Source organism: Oncorhynchus nerka, linkage group LG20 (genome assembly GCF_034236695.1).
Source record: "Oncorhynchus nerka isolate Pitt River linkage group LG20, Oner_Uvic_2.0, whole genome shotgun sequence".
NCBI classification, from domain to species: Eukaryota; Metazoa; Chordata; class Actinopteri; order Salmoniformes; family Salmonidae; genus Oncorhynchus; species Oncorhynchus nerka.
Genome location: NC_088415.1, coordinates 91,208,119 through 91,221,059, shown reverse-complemented (window position 1 = coordinate 91,221,059; position 12,941 = coordinate 91,208,119). Strand labels below are relative to the sequence as shown.

The 12,941-nt window shown below is 45.1% G+C and overlaps 1 protein-coding gene across 1 annotated transcript in view; it reads right to left on the bottom strand.

Moving 5' to 3' along the window:
- Positions 1–9,182, bottom strand: part of LOC115125028 (collagen alpha-1(XI) chain-like) — a 255,449-nt gene extending 246,267 nt beyond the window's left edge. The window contains 1 exon segment of the mRNA XM_065006101.1: positions 8,758–9,182. Coding sequence (XP_064862173.1) covers positions 8,758–8,872 — 115 coding nt within the window. The 5' untranslated portion in view covers positions 8,873–9,182.
- Positions 9,183–12,941: the final 3,759 nt, after the last annotated feature.

Sequence of the window (12,941 nt, the reverse complement as noted above, 5' to 3'; positions counted from 1 at the left end):
TTGTTTCAACATGGAAATATGTTGTTAAACATGAGCTATAGCATTCTCACAGATTTAGGGGGCTAGGCCCACTGTAAATCACAGTCTGGATATAGGCATTTCAAACACAGTCAATAAACAACATTCAATTCACTAGGCTATTGATAAGGCCTAAAAAAAAAAAAGTGTATAATTCGCATCAAATTCGAGTAAAAACTCAAACAAAAATGTGTTTTATTAGTCTCTGAATACAGTTACATAATTGCTCCCTGTGGGCGGCCAATACAGACAAGGGCAACTCAGACTATGGAGGGTTTTTACTCACATCCAAACTGTTCACAGGTAAAGATCAGACAGAGAAAGGCCCATCCACTGTTATAACGCTCATAAATCTACTGTTTTATTTAATGAACCTTTATTTAAATAGGCAAGCCAGTTATCAACACATTCTTATTTACAAAAACTTCCTACCCTGGCAAAACCCTCCCCTAAACCAGACGACCCTGGGCCAATTGTTCGCCTCCCTATGGGATTTCCGATCAAGGCCGGTTGTGATATAGCCCGGGATCGAACCATGGTCTGTAGTGATGCAGTGCCTTAGCCTGCTGGGCAACTCAAGAGAATATTTATAAACATCATGGAACCATCCCACAGCTCATATCTGGACTTCTCCAGAAATAGCAGCTGAAATTGTATTGAATAAACCTATTCGAAGTAAACATTTCTAATAAGTTTGGGTTTAATCAAAGTAAACCCCGAAAAAAAAACAATCAATCTGTTTTTTAAATATTACTATAAAAAAGGATCGTCTCAAAAGCATGACATCATAAATCCCTTCTCTCGTTCAATGTTACTGTGTGCACACCCCAAGTCTTTCTGCAGAACACTCGCACGTCTATACAAAAATACTCGACTCTTGTCAATTGTATTGTTGCCTATGTACGAGGGCAAACACACGCAGAAAATATTTTCGAAACACTCCCCAAGTAGACCATTTAAAAGCCCTTCACTCAAAAGGCTACTTTTGGCTAATGATAAAAAAGACACACCCATACAATGCTGCTAAACCAGACTTGATTAAATGGGACGGGAGGATGTGCTTGTTTTTAAAAATATAATTAAATGAGGGGGGGAACCAAAAAAGAGGCACATCTCTCCTTCCATGGGCACTGTGAGTCATAGCTGGATAGGCTTCTCAAAATCAAAACCGTCATCAACTGGGTTACAGGAAATACCTGATTTTCCTGGGTCTGAAAACTTTCCATTAACGCTGCATGAAGTGGACACTTTTGTTTTGAAGGAAACACGAGACTCTATGTTCAATTTAAAACATTTCTGTAGTTTCTTCTTCTTCCCATCTAGAAGTCATATTCCTGCTTATTTCCAGTGTAGTGAGAGACACTTTATCACATTTGGTGCCAAAAATGTTTTGCCTACTTGAACGGCACTCGCTTAGATACACATGAAAACATTAAATGTTAGAACATCGTGCAGATAGAATATATATATTAAAAAATTTACATAAAAATGGGTTCATCTTTCCTTTAAAAGGACACACAACAAATATTTCCAGCCCTCCCGCCTCAGCCCAAGCAAACTGGTGTTAGACAGGTACATTGCCGAACCCGGCGTTAGGGGTTGGAAGATGCCAGTGCGCCAGTTTATACATGATGAAATGGAAAACTAACGTGCGTTTTTAACACCAGCCGGAAACAGAGCCCTGGGTCTCACTTTATGTCTCATTCCTTTCTTACTGCTTTTCTGTCGGAGTTGAATTGGTTTCTTTGGAATGACTGAACAGGTCCTTTCTCTCTGAGGACCACAAGTCCTGCAGTCCTCACTGCACTCGAACTCACACAGAACTAATACTAGTCACGTTATGAGATAACTTCACCTGAAAGGTTTTTTATTTTTATTTTTTTTACATTTTTAAAATCTCTCTCCCCTCTAGAAGATACCCAATAAAAAAAAGCCCCAAAATATGAGAATAACTTCACTGAAAGGTTTTTTATTTTATTTTTTAGAATAAAAAAATAAAAAATCTTTCTCCCCTCTAGAAGATGCCCCATAAAAAAACTAAAGTCTCCTGCTCCATCTGTATATTGTCCCGAGTACTGAGCTACTGGTTGTGAAGAAGAAGAGGAGAAAAAAAGGGAATCATGCTGAACCAAAGGCCTCTTTGTGAGCTGGAGAATGCTGCATTACTGCATACCTCCCAGACTCATATATTCCAGATGTGTTGAATTGGCCAGGAATTACCCCCCCCCCCCCCCCCCCACCTCTTCTCCCATTTTCCCTCTATCCCTCCCTCCACCAACCCCCTTTCCTTCCAAACCACCTCCTCACAGAAGCGCTAAAAAAAAACACACAAAAAACAGGCAATATCCCAAAACCCTTTAGCAGCACTACATAAGTATCTTTTTAAAAACATTGCATCCTTCAGAGGTGGTTTTAGAACGCGACGTGTGACTAGTTTGAGACATATTTCCTTCCGTACCACAATGCCAATTATAAACCATATTCTATATAATGACAAAGGGACAGAAACTCCTACTGAAGGACAGGGGATTTGACTACAGTTAAATGTTACCAGTCCCAGTCACTCGTAGGCACATTGTCTATCTAAACTCGATATCTTAGAAGTAAACTAACTATCATCTTCAAATATGAACGACAGTCCTCTGCTGCCTGTCTACTGTCAGGGCCCGGTGATATACATGACAGTCCTCTGCTGCCTGTCTACTGTCAGGGCCCGGTGATATACATGACAGTCCTCTGCTGCCTGTCTACTGTCAGGGCCCGGTGATATACATGACAGTCCTCTGCTGCCTGTCTGCTGTCAGGGCCCGGTGATATACATGACAGTCCTCTGCTGCCTATCTACTGTCAGGGCCCGGTGATATGACAGTCCTCTGTTGTCTGTCTGTTGTCAGGGCCCTGTCATATACATGACAGTCCTCTGCTGCCTGTCTACTGTCAGGGCCCGGTGATATACATGACAGTCCTCTGCTGCCTGTCTACTGTCAGGGCCCTGTGATATACATGACAGTCCTCTGCTGCCTGTCTACTGTCAGGGCCCGGTGATATACATGACAGTCCTCTGCTGCCTGTCTGCTGTCAGGGCCCTGTGATATACATGACAGTCCTCTGCTGCCTGTCTACTGTCAGGGCCCTGTGATATACATGACAGTCCTCTGCTGCCTGTCTACTGTCAGGGCCCGGTGATATACATGACAGTCCTCTGCTGCATGTCTACTGTCAGGGCCCTGTGATATACATGACAGTCCTCTGCTGCCTGTCTACTGTCAGGGCCCGGTGATATACATGACAGTCCTCTGCTGCCTGTCTACTGTCAGGGCCCGGTGATATACATGACAGTCCTCTGCTGCCTGTCTACTGTCAGGGCCTGTCAGGGGTGATATACATGACAGTCCTCTGCTGCCTGTCTAGTCCTCTGCTGCCTGTCTACTGTCAGGGCCCGGTGATATACATGACAGTCCTCTGCTGCCTGTCTACTGTCAGGGCCCGGTGATATACATGACAGTCCTCTGCTGTCTGTCTGCTGTCAGGGCCCTGTCATATACATGACAGTCCTCTGCTGCCTGTCTACTGTCAGGGCCCGGTGATATACATGACAGTCCTCTGCTGTCTGTCTGCTGTCAGGGCCCTGTCATATACATGACAGTCCTCTGCTGCCTGTCTGCTGTCAGGGCCCGGTGATATACATGACAGTCCTCTGCTGTCTGTCTGCTGTCAGGGCCCTGTCATATACATGACAGTCCTCTGCTGTCTGTCTGCTGTCAGGGCCCGGTGATATACATGACAGTCCTCTGCTGCCTGTCTACTGTCAGGGCCCGGTGATATACATGACAGTCCTCTGCTGCCTGTCTGCTGTCAGGGCCCGGTGATATACATGACAGTCCTCTGCTGCCTGTCTACTGTCAGGGCCCGGTGATATACATGACAGTCCTCTGCTGCCTGTCTACTGTCAGGGCCCGGTGATATACATGACAGTCCTCTGCTGTCTGTCTGCTGTCAGGGCCCTGTCATATACATGACAGTCCTCTGCTGCCTGTCTACTGTCAGGGCCCGGTGATATACATGACAGTCCTCTGCTGTCTGTCTGCTGTCAGGGCCCTGTCATATACATGACAGTCCTCTGCTGTCTGTCTGCTGTCAGGGCCCGGTGATATACATGACAGTCCTCTGCTGCCTGTCTACTGTCAGGGCCCGGTGATATACATGACAGTCCTCTGATGCCTGTCTGCTGTCAGGGCCCGGTGATATACATGACAGTCCTCTGCTGCCTGTCTACTGTCAGGGCCCTGTGATATACATGACAGTCCTCTGCTGCCTGTCTACTGTCAGGGCCCTGTGATATACATGACAGTCCTCTGCTGCCTGTCTACTGTCAGGGCCCGGTGATATACATGACAGTCCTCTGCTGCCTGTCTACTGTCAGGGCCCTGTGATATACATGACAGTCCTCTGCTGCCTGTCTGACACTGTCAGGGCCCGGTGATATACATGACAGTCCTCTGCTGCCTGTCTACTGTCAGGGCCCTGTCATATACATGACAGTCCCTGCTGCCTGTCTGACACTGTCACTGGGCCCGTGTGATATCACATGACAGTCCTCTGCTGCCTGTCTACTGTCAGGGCCCGGTGATATACATGACAGTCCTCTGCTGCCTGTCTACTGTCAGGGCCTGTCAGGGTGATATACATGACAGTCCTCTGCTGCCTGTGCCTACTGTCAGGGCCCGGTGATATACATGACAGTCCTCTGCTGCCTGTCTACTGTCAGGGCCCTGCCTGTCTACTGTCATATACATGACAGTCCTCTGCTGCCTGTCTACTGTCAGGGCCCGGTGATATACATGACAGTCCTCTGCTGCCTGTCTACTGTCAGGGCCCGGTGATATACATGACAGTCCTCTGCTGTCTGTCTACTGTCAGGGCCCGGTGATATACATGACAGTCCTCTGCTGCCTGTCTACTGTCAGGGCCCTGTGATATACATGACAGTCCTCTGCTGCCTGTCTACTGTCAGGGCCCTGTGATATACATGACAGTCCTCTGCTGCCTGTCTGCTGTCAGGGCCCGGTGATATACATGACAGTCCTCTGCTGCCTGTCTACTGTCAGGGCCCGGTGATATACATGACAGTCCTCTGCTGCCTGTCTACTGTCAGGGCCCTGTGATATACATGACAGTCCTCTGCTGCCTGTCTACTGTCAGGGCCCTGTGATATACATGACAGTCCTCTGCTGCCTGTCTACTGTCAGGGCCCGGTGATATACATGACAGTCCTCTGCTGCCTGTCTACTGTCAGGGCCCTGTGATATACATGACAGTCCTCTGCTGCCTGTCTACTGTCAGGGCCCTGTCATATACTTTCGGTCTGTTTCTCAAATGGCAGCCTACTCCCTATATCACAGGGCCCTACAGTCCGTGGTCAAAAGTTGTGCACTACTGTGTGGTAGGGGTTAGGGTGCCATTTGGGAAGCAGGCCAACTGTCTGTCATGTTAACAGGCCTGAGACACTGATGAGGGAGAGCTGAGGAGCACATTTCTCCCCCAGGCTGAACGAACGAAGGAACCGAACGGAGCATTGTGCAGACACACGTGACCACATCTGGTAGAGACATTTGAGACAAGCAGTTTTTTAAAACAGCAGCACTACAGTTCTCAAACTATAACCCAGAACAGAACAAACAAAACATTCACTCTGTCTTTTGGGTTGGTTATTTTCACACTTTCAGTGTTAAAATGCTATTTGGATAAAGCCATAAAGGAAAAGTATCCCCTTTAGGTTGAAACTAAACGAATGAAGCACATTCTGGAAGCATCTATAATCCAGACTCTTTCCACTATGTTTTCCTACCCAAAGAGTGACACTCAAATTTTGCTTGCCTTTCATGATTCACTTTTTAATTCCTGCCTTTTGCCTTTTTAAGGCTCTGTGGCTTTTGGGGGCTCTTTTGGGTTGGTGTACCTAACATCACGAGATGTAGGCTATAATCTTTCTCTGTGCTGTTGCTTGTCACCATCTATACAGAGTTGGCAGCATAAGTGACAATTACAGATCCCTGGAAAGCCTGTAAATGTTTGCTAGTCACATTATGCAATTCTGGTCTGTTTAAACATCACACACACAGAGGAGAAGGAGGAGGAAGAGGAGGAGGAGGAGGAAGAGGAGGAGAAGGAGGGGGAGAAGGAGGAGGAGGAGAAGGAAGAGGAGGAGGAGGAGGAAGAGGAAGAGGAAGAGGAGGAGGAGGAGGAGGAGGAAGAGGAGGAGGAAGAGGAGGAGAAGGAGGAGGAGGAGAAGGAGGAGGAGGAGGAGGAGGATAGATGAGCCATGCCCGTGTGGGTGTGAGGTATTCCATTATAGATGGGTATCTAGTTTAACAGGCTATATCTGGAATAATGTCCCCTAACAATCTAATTGTTAGTTATCTACAATGTATTAAAAGGGAGTATAAGGGTGAGAAGAGGAGGGTGAAGGGTGGGAAGAGGAAGGTGGAGGTTGGGGGGAGGGTTTGGTTGCACAGGACATTCCAACCACAGGAACTGTCCAGACAGACGGCATATCATCCTGGGTAGAGGAAGTGGTGGTCACCAATTCAGAGATATGAGCTGACATCACAGACAGACACACCCCATGTCACCCAAGACGGAACCTTACATGGACAGAAACCTCTTTAGAATTACAGCTAGACTGTAGAATGTAAGATACTGGTTCTGTAGTCAATCAATAGTTTTGATTAGTTGATGTAAATCAACCTAGGCTACTGTAATACGTGCCGGCATAAAATCAACAAAGGAAAACACATCGTAAGGCACATGGCACCCTTTGGTGCCCTAGGAATACTTTCCACTCCTCATCGTAATAATTTAGGCATGGCTCGGATATTGATACCGACTTGCTGCCTTAGCTCATAATATCAAAGTCAACTTAACAGAATCAACACGTATATAACAGCAGGGGCTAAACAATATTTATTTCATAATATCTACAATCAAGGGAAATAAGCAATTATCCTGACCCAGACATACTGTAGGCTAGTTTAAAGGGGGGGTAGACACAGATGAGAGAACTCTTTCCACCAACGGCCCTTATTGGGCTTATTGGTGACCAGGGCAGAGTAGATACTTATTGGGCTTAGTGGTAACCAGGGTAGAGTGGAGAGTTATTGGGCTTAGTGGTAACCAGGGAAGAGTGGAGAGTTATTGGGCTTAGTGGTAACCAGGGCAGAGTGGAGACTCATTGGGCTTAGTGGTAACCAGGGTAGAGTGGAGAGTTATTGGGCTTAGTGGTAACCAGGGTAGAGTGGAGAGTTATTGGGCTTAGTGGTAACCAGGGCAGAGTGGAGACTCATTGGGCTTAGTGGTAACCAGGGTAGAGTAGATACTTATTGGGCTTAGTGGTAACCAGGGCAGAGTGGAGACTCATTGGGCTTAGTGGTAACCAGGGTAGAGCGGAGAAACGGTGTTTTCTACTTCTGGCCTCTATATGTATTTCATTCCTACAATTGAGAGCATCGCCCCATAGGCGACAGTACTACCTATACGCAGTAGCATATTCTCCCATGGTACAACAGTGCCTCATACCGTTTGTGTGAAAAGTCTATGAATCACTTTAAAATATCCCGAAACCATATAGGAAAATGCCTCCAAAATTAGGCAAATTGAGTGAATTGCTGACATGCAGTATGCTAAATACACATCGAGGGTGTCACGAGAGCATATCATTGACAGATAGTTTGGAAGAGAGTGACGTTAAAATGTATTTAAAAAATCGTATTGGCAAGATAAAATAGGTGAAATCAATTGATACATTTCAAAACCAGCATATAGTTCCAGTTAATGATTAATGTGTGTTAAGTTATGTTATAACACATCTGTCTCAGTTTTAAACCACCGAGCGCCTACGGCTGATGTGCAGTCTACCAAACTCTACACACTCATGCGTAAAAGTCAGAGCCGTCCGTATTACGCGGTTCTTTTGGGAAGGTGAGAAAGTCGAATCAATACTCTGACGTTAACCGTATCAATACTCTGTCGTTAACCGTATCAATACTCTGACGTTCAACTATGCAGTGGCTATAGGATTCTATAGCCGAGGTGTGAGATTGCTACCCTACGGAATTCCCCTCTCGATAGCTGTGTCCACATTACAGCGGACCACCGGGACAAACAAAGCCTATTTGTCTGGCTAAACCATTTAAAACATTCGCATGAGAGCGGCATGGGAACAGTTTGACGGGTAATACCTCCACAACAGAATGCCACGTACGAGCCGCTATTTTGGGGTATCACGCAAAGAGCGGGGCGATATAATCTGGAGGACCGTTCGAGCGCACCTGTACGAGTCTCGCTGTGTGTTCACCGCTGAATGGCGGTAGCATCACTGTCTGTAACGTAGGCTAACGAGAGCATTTCACATCGCGATTTACACACACGCACACACAAACACATGCTTTTAAAAAGTCTGGCACTGGCCATATTTGAAACATTCTTATATTTGATCATGGATTCACATGTGGTGACACTTAAGTCATGAATTTTATGACACTGGCATTGACATTCGTTATCTAAATGTTTCTTTCAGTGTGCGGTCAACATCAGCAGAAACTGCGCAGTGAGTGTGGCACTGGCTCTACTGAAACGATGTGATCAATTGATAAACCAACCCTGCACGTCCCCAAGAAACATCAGGGAGAGTTTGCGAGGTGAACGGTTCTGAAACGCGTTCCGCCAATGACAGATACTTACCTGCTTGGACATTGACGACTTGCAGAAGGACAGTGAGAGTGACGATGGTGGTTAGAGTGGGGTACAAAAGCCGGCTCTTGGTTTTCCACCTTGTGGACCATATTTGCATCTCCATGGTCTCTCACTCAACGCCACAAAGCTTCTGAAAAAAAAACGGCCGACCTTTCAGAACAAAATGTGTGTCCTTTTCCTTCCACAAATCCACCAAAACAATATATCGGTGTGTTGTTACTACAACAAAGCCATACGTGGAAAACAGAATTCGTTTCTTCTTTAGAGCCAAACTGGGCCTCTTGCTCCACTTTCCCTTATCTCCAGCCCTTAGACTGAAGGTGTACGGGCGTTCAGCAAAGTACCGGAGACAGTTCGATTGCTCCGAGAGCCGCGCGCGCAGTCTGGAGGGACGGAGGCGGCACGAACCTCTGAACCGCGACTAGCAGGAAACTGACATGGAAAATGTTCCGTTTAGCGAATCAACATGCTGGAAAGTTGACTCCTGGTCCCGCCCAACCATCTGTCATTCAAGAGTGGCCAGACGTCCTTAGTTACAAGAAAGTGTTGGAGCGTTGATTAGGAGTCGCATCAGTTATCCAATATTCTTCATATCGTATTGTCATACGGAGATGGATGGAGGGACAGAGGGAGAGACACCGATGCGAAATAACAAGACATTACAGTTTTATCTATAACACCCATAGCATATAATGTATACATTCCACTGCAGTGGTATTGGGTTTCCTTATAATTGGATTAAATCAATTACATCTGAATGTAATCCATGTAAATAGCGTCATTTCGATTTTTTTTTAAATATTTTTTTACATATAATTCTTTGACCAACACTATAAAACAGTCTAAATGATTACTTTAATCATTACAGTGTTAGTAATCATCACCTGATTGTAAGGGATAAAGCTTTATATAAAACACTTCAAAGCAGGAGGGTTATCAACAGCGATTCCAGGCATTTCCTAAATGCATGAGAAAGAATAGGTTAAATGCTCAACAAGACCATCAAACTGTGATATCAAAGCTTTAGCGGCCAAAATTAAATGTTTTCCAGATTTTAAAAGATTTCTTTCAAAGTAAGAAACTTTGGAAAGCGAGTGGAGAAGAAAGGGAAGATAATGATTGCAACAAAAACGAGCATTGGAACAGAGAATGGAAGCACAGGTGTTAGCTATAGAGCCCTGGTCCCAAATGGCACCCTATTCCTTATAGTGCACTACTTTTTGACCATAAGGGCCCATAGGGCTCTGGTCAAAACTAGTGAACTATATAGGGAATAGGGTGCCATAGGGCTCTGATCAAAAGCAGTGCACTATATAGGGAATAGGGTGCCATAGGGCTCTGGTCAAAAAGCAGTGCACTATATAGGGAAAAAGGGCTCTGATCAAAAGCAGTGCACTATATAGGGAATAGGGTGCCATAGGGCTCTGGTCAAAAAGTAGTGCACTATATAGGGAATAGGGTGCCATAGGGCTCTGGTCAAAAGCAGTGCACTATATAGGGAATAGGGTGCCATAGGGCTCTGGTCAAAAAGTAGTGCACTATATAGGGAATAGGGTGCCATAGGGCTCTGGTCAAAAAGTAGTGCACTATATAGGGAATAGGGTGCCATAGGGCTCTGGTCAAAAAGTAGTGCACTATATAGGGAATAGGGTGCCATAGGGCTCTGGTCAAAAAGTAGTGCACTATATAGGGAATATGTTGCTTTTTGGTACGCATGCCTTGTCCTTGAGTTGGCTCTCCACAGTGTGACGTTGAGAGACATTATTTGACAGTTTAATTGTAATAATTGTCACACAAATCCAAACCACATTTAGTGGAGTTTGTCAGTGTCCAGAACGTTATCACAGAGCGTTACTCTAAAGTCAGGATGAAGAGTTTGGAATACCGGGTAGATCAATGTGTGTCGTCATAAAACATTCGTTTGTATGTCCTCATTGGTTCATTAAAAATGTTGAATGTGGATCGCATAAGGGTGTACTTTCAGACCGTTTTCAAGAGGTTGTATATATGTCGTCACTGTGAATGTATTGTGTTTACATTGTGTGTAGATTGGACCAATTTTCCATTATAGTATCACTGTTAAAGAAATGTGCTTGCCTATCTGAATGTGCAGTTTAGTCCTTAGACGCCCAAAACCAGTAGAAACCCATTTTTTTTAAGCTAAAAGAAGATGGGCAGAGTTTACTCGTGATATTGCGCAATGATTTAACTAAACAACTCATCGTTTTAAGTCAAAGTATGATTTATTTAGCCTTGAAGTAACAAAAAAAAAACGATATGTCCACTTCGTGCAAATCCGAGTGAATGCAGTGTCTTTTCCTATGATGTGACATACACATTATTTTCAACCTACGTTTCATTTCAAGGCTTTGTTTGATTTGAATGTCGCCACCCACCAGCATGACATTGTTTTATTGATCAGAAACAGCTGCAGAGTTATTCCTCTTTGCGACTGAGACGAGCCAAAGAGCCTCGTGTACACTTGGCAGCCTGAGCCAAGGAGCACGTTAAAATTGGGGGTGAAAACGTGTGTTTTTGCACCTCCTCTGTTTTTTACAAAGAATTATCATAATCCATTAGATCATTTGTACATTTTCACTTATTTTTGAGTTAGCCTGTATAATAATAAGACATATTTATGACCATTTTATAAATGGTATAATTGCGTGATATGATATGATTTAGTAAACCAGCTTCCCCCCCGTCGCCCCGAGATGAATGGTTTTGACCACCAAAGCCTCTCTACACGCTCCACTGCTTTTGATTGGTGTAACTTTAGCTTGAAACCCACAAGAAAATTAAAGGAACTTATCATTATATTATCATTTGAGACATTCATTATCATGAGCAGAGTACTTTCACTTCCCCTGTGAGAACCATGAGATCAGGCTGACTGGGCTTTGCTGTAGCACCAAAGCCTGCCAGCAGCCTACCTACCATGTTACACCATGTCCATTACAATGTAGAAAAACGCATATCAGCTTTCTTGCTATATTTATCCCTATCACCAGAGCTTCGACTTGTTATTTCTAACTATTTCATTTATTTATAACAATAATTTACACCCGATTTCGTGGTATCCAATTGGTAGTTACAGTCTTGTCTCAGCGCTGAAACTCGGGAGAGACTAAAGTCGAGAGCCGTGGGTCCTCTGAAACAGAACCCAACCATGACACACTGTTTCTTGGCACAATGCCCACTTAACCTGGAAGCCTGAACCAATGTGTCAAAAGAAACACTGTGCCATTCATCTCCCTACACTGGTAGGCGCTAGCCTCCCTACACTGGCTTCCTGTCAAGGCAAGGGCTGATTTCAAGGTTTTACTGCTAACCTACAAAGCATTACATGGGCTTGCTCCTACCTATCTCTCTGATTTGGTCCTGCCGTACATACCTACACGTACGCTACGGTCACAAGATGCAGGCCTCCTAATTGTCCCTAGAATTTCTAAGCAAACAGCTGGAGGCAGGGCTTTCTCCTATAGAGCTCCATTTTTATGGAATGGTCTGCCTACCCATGTAAGAGACGCAAACTCGGTCTCAACCTTTGTCTTTACTGAAGGCTCATCTCTTCAGTGGGTCATATGATTGAGTGTAGTCTGGCCCAGGAGTGGCAAGGTGAACGGAAAGGCTCTGGAGCAACAAACCACAGTGTCTCCTGACCCCTCCTGTCTCACCCTCCAGTATTTATGCTGCAGTAGTTTATGTGTCAGGGGGCTAGGGTCAGTTTGTTATATCTGGAGTACTTCTCCTGTCCTATCCGGTGTCCTGTGTGAATTTAAGTATGCCCTCTCTAATTCTCTCTTTGTCTCTTTCTTTCTCTCTCTCGGAGGACCTGAGCCCTAGGACCATGCCTCAGGACTACCTGACATCATGACTCCTTGCTGTCCCCAGTCCACCTGGCTGTGCTGCTGCTCCAGTTTCAACTGTTCTGCCTGTGATTATTATTATTTGACCATGCTGGTCATTTATGAACATTTGAACATCTTGGCCATGTTCTGTTATAATCTCCACCCGGCACAGCCAGAAGAGGACTGGCCACCCCACATAGCCTGGTTCCTCTCTAGGTTTCTTCCAAGGTTTTGGCCTTTCTAGGGAGTTTTTCCTAGCCACCGTGCTTCTACACCTGCATTGCTTGCTGTTTGGGGTTTTAGGCTGGGTTTCTGTACAGC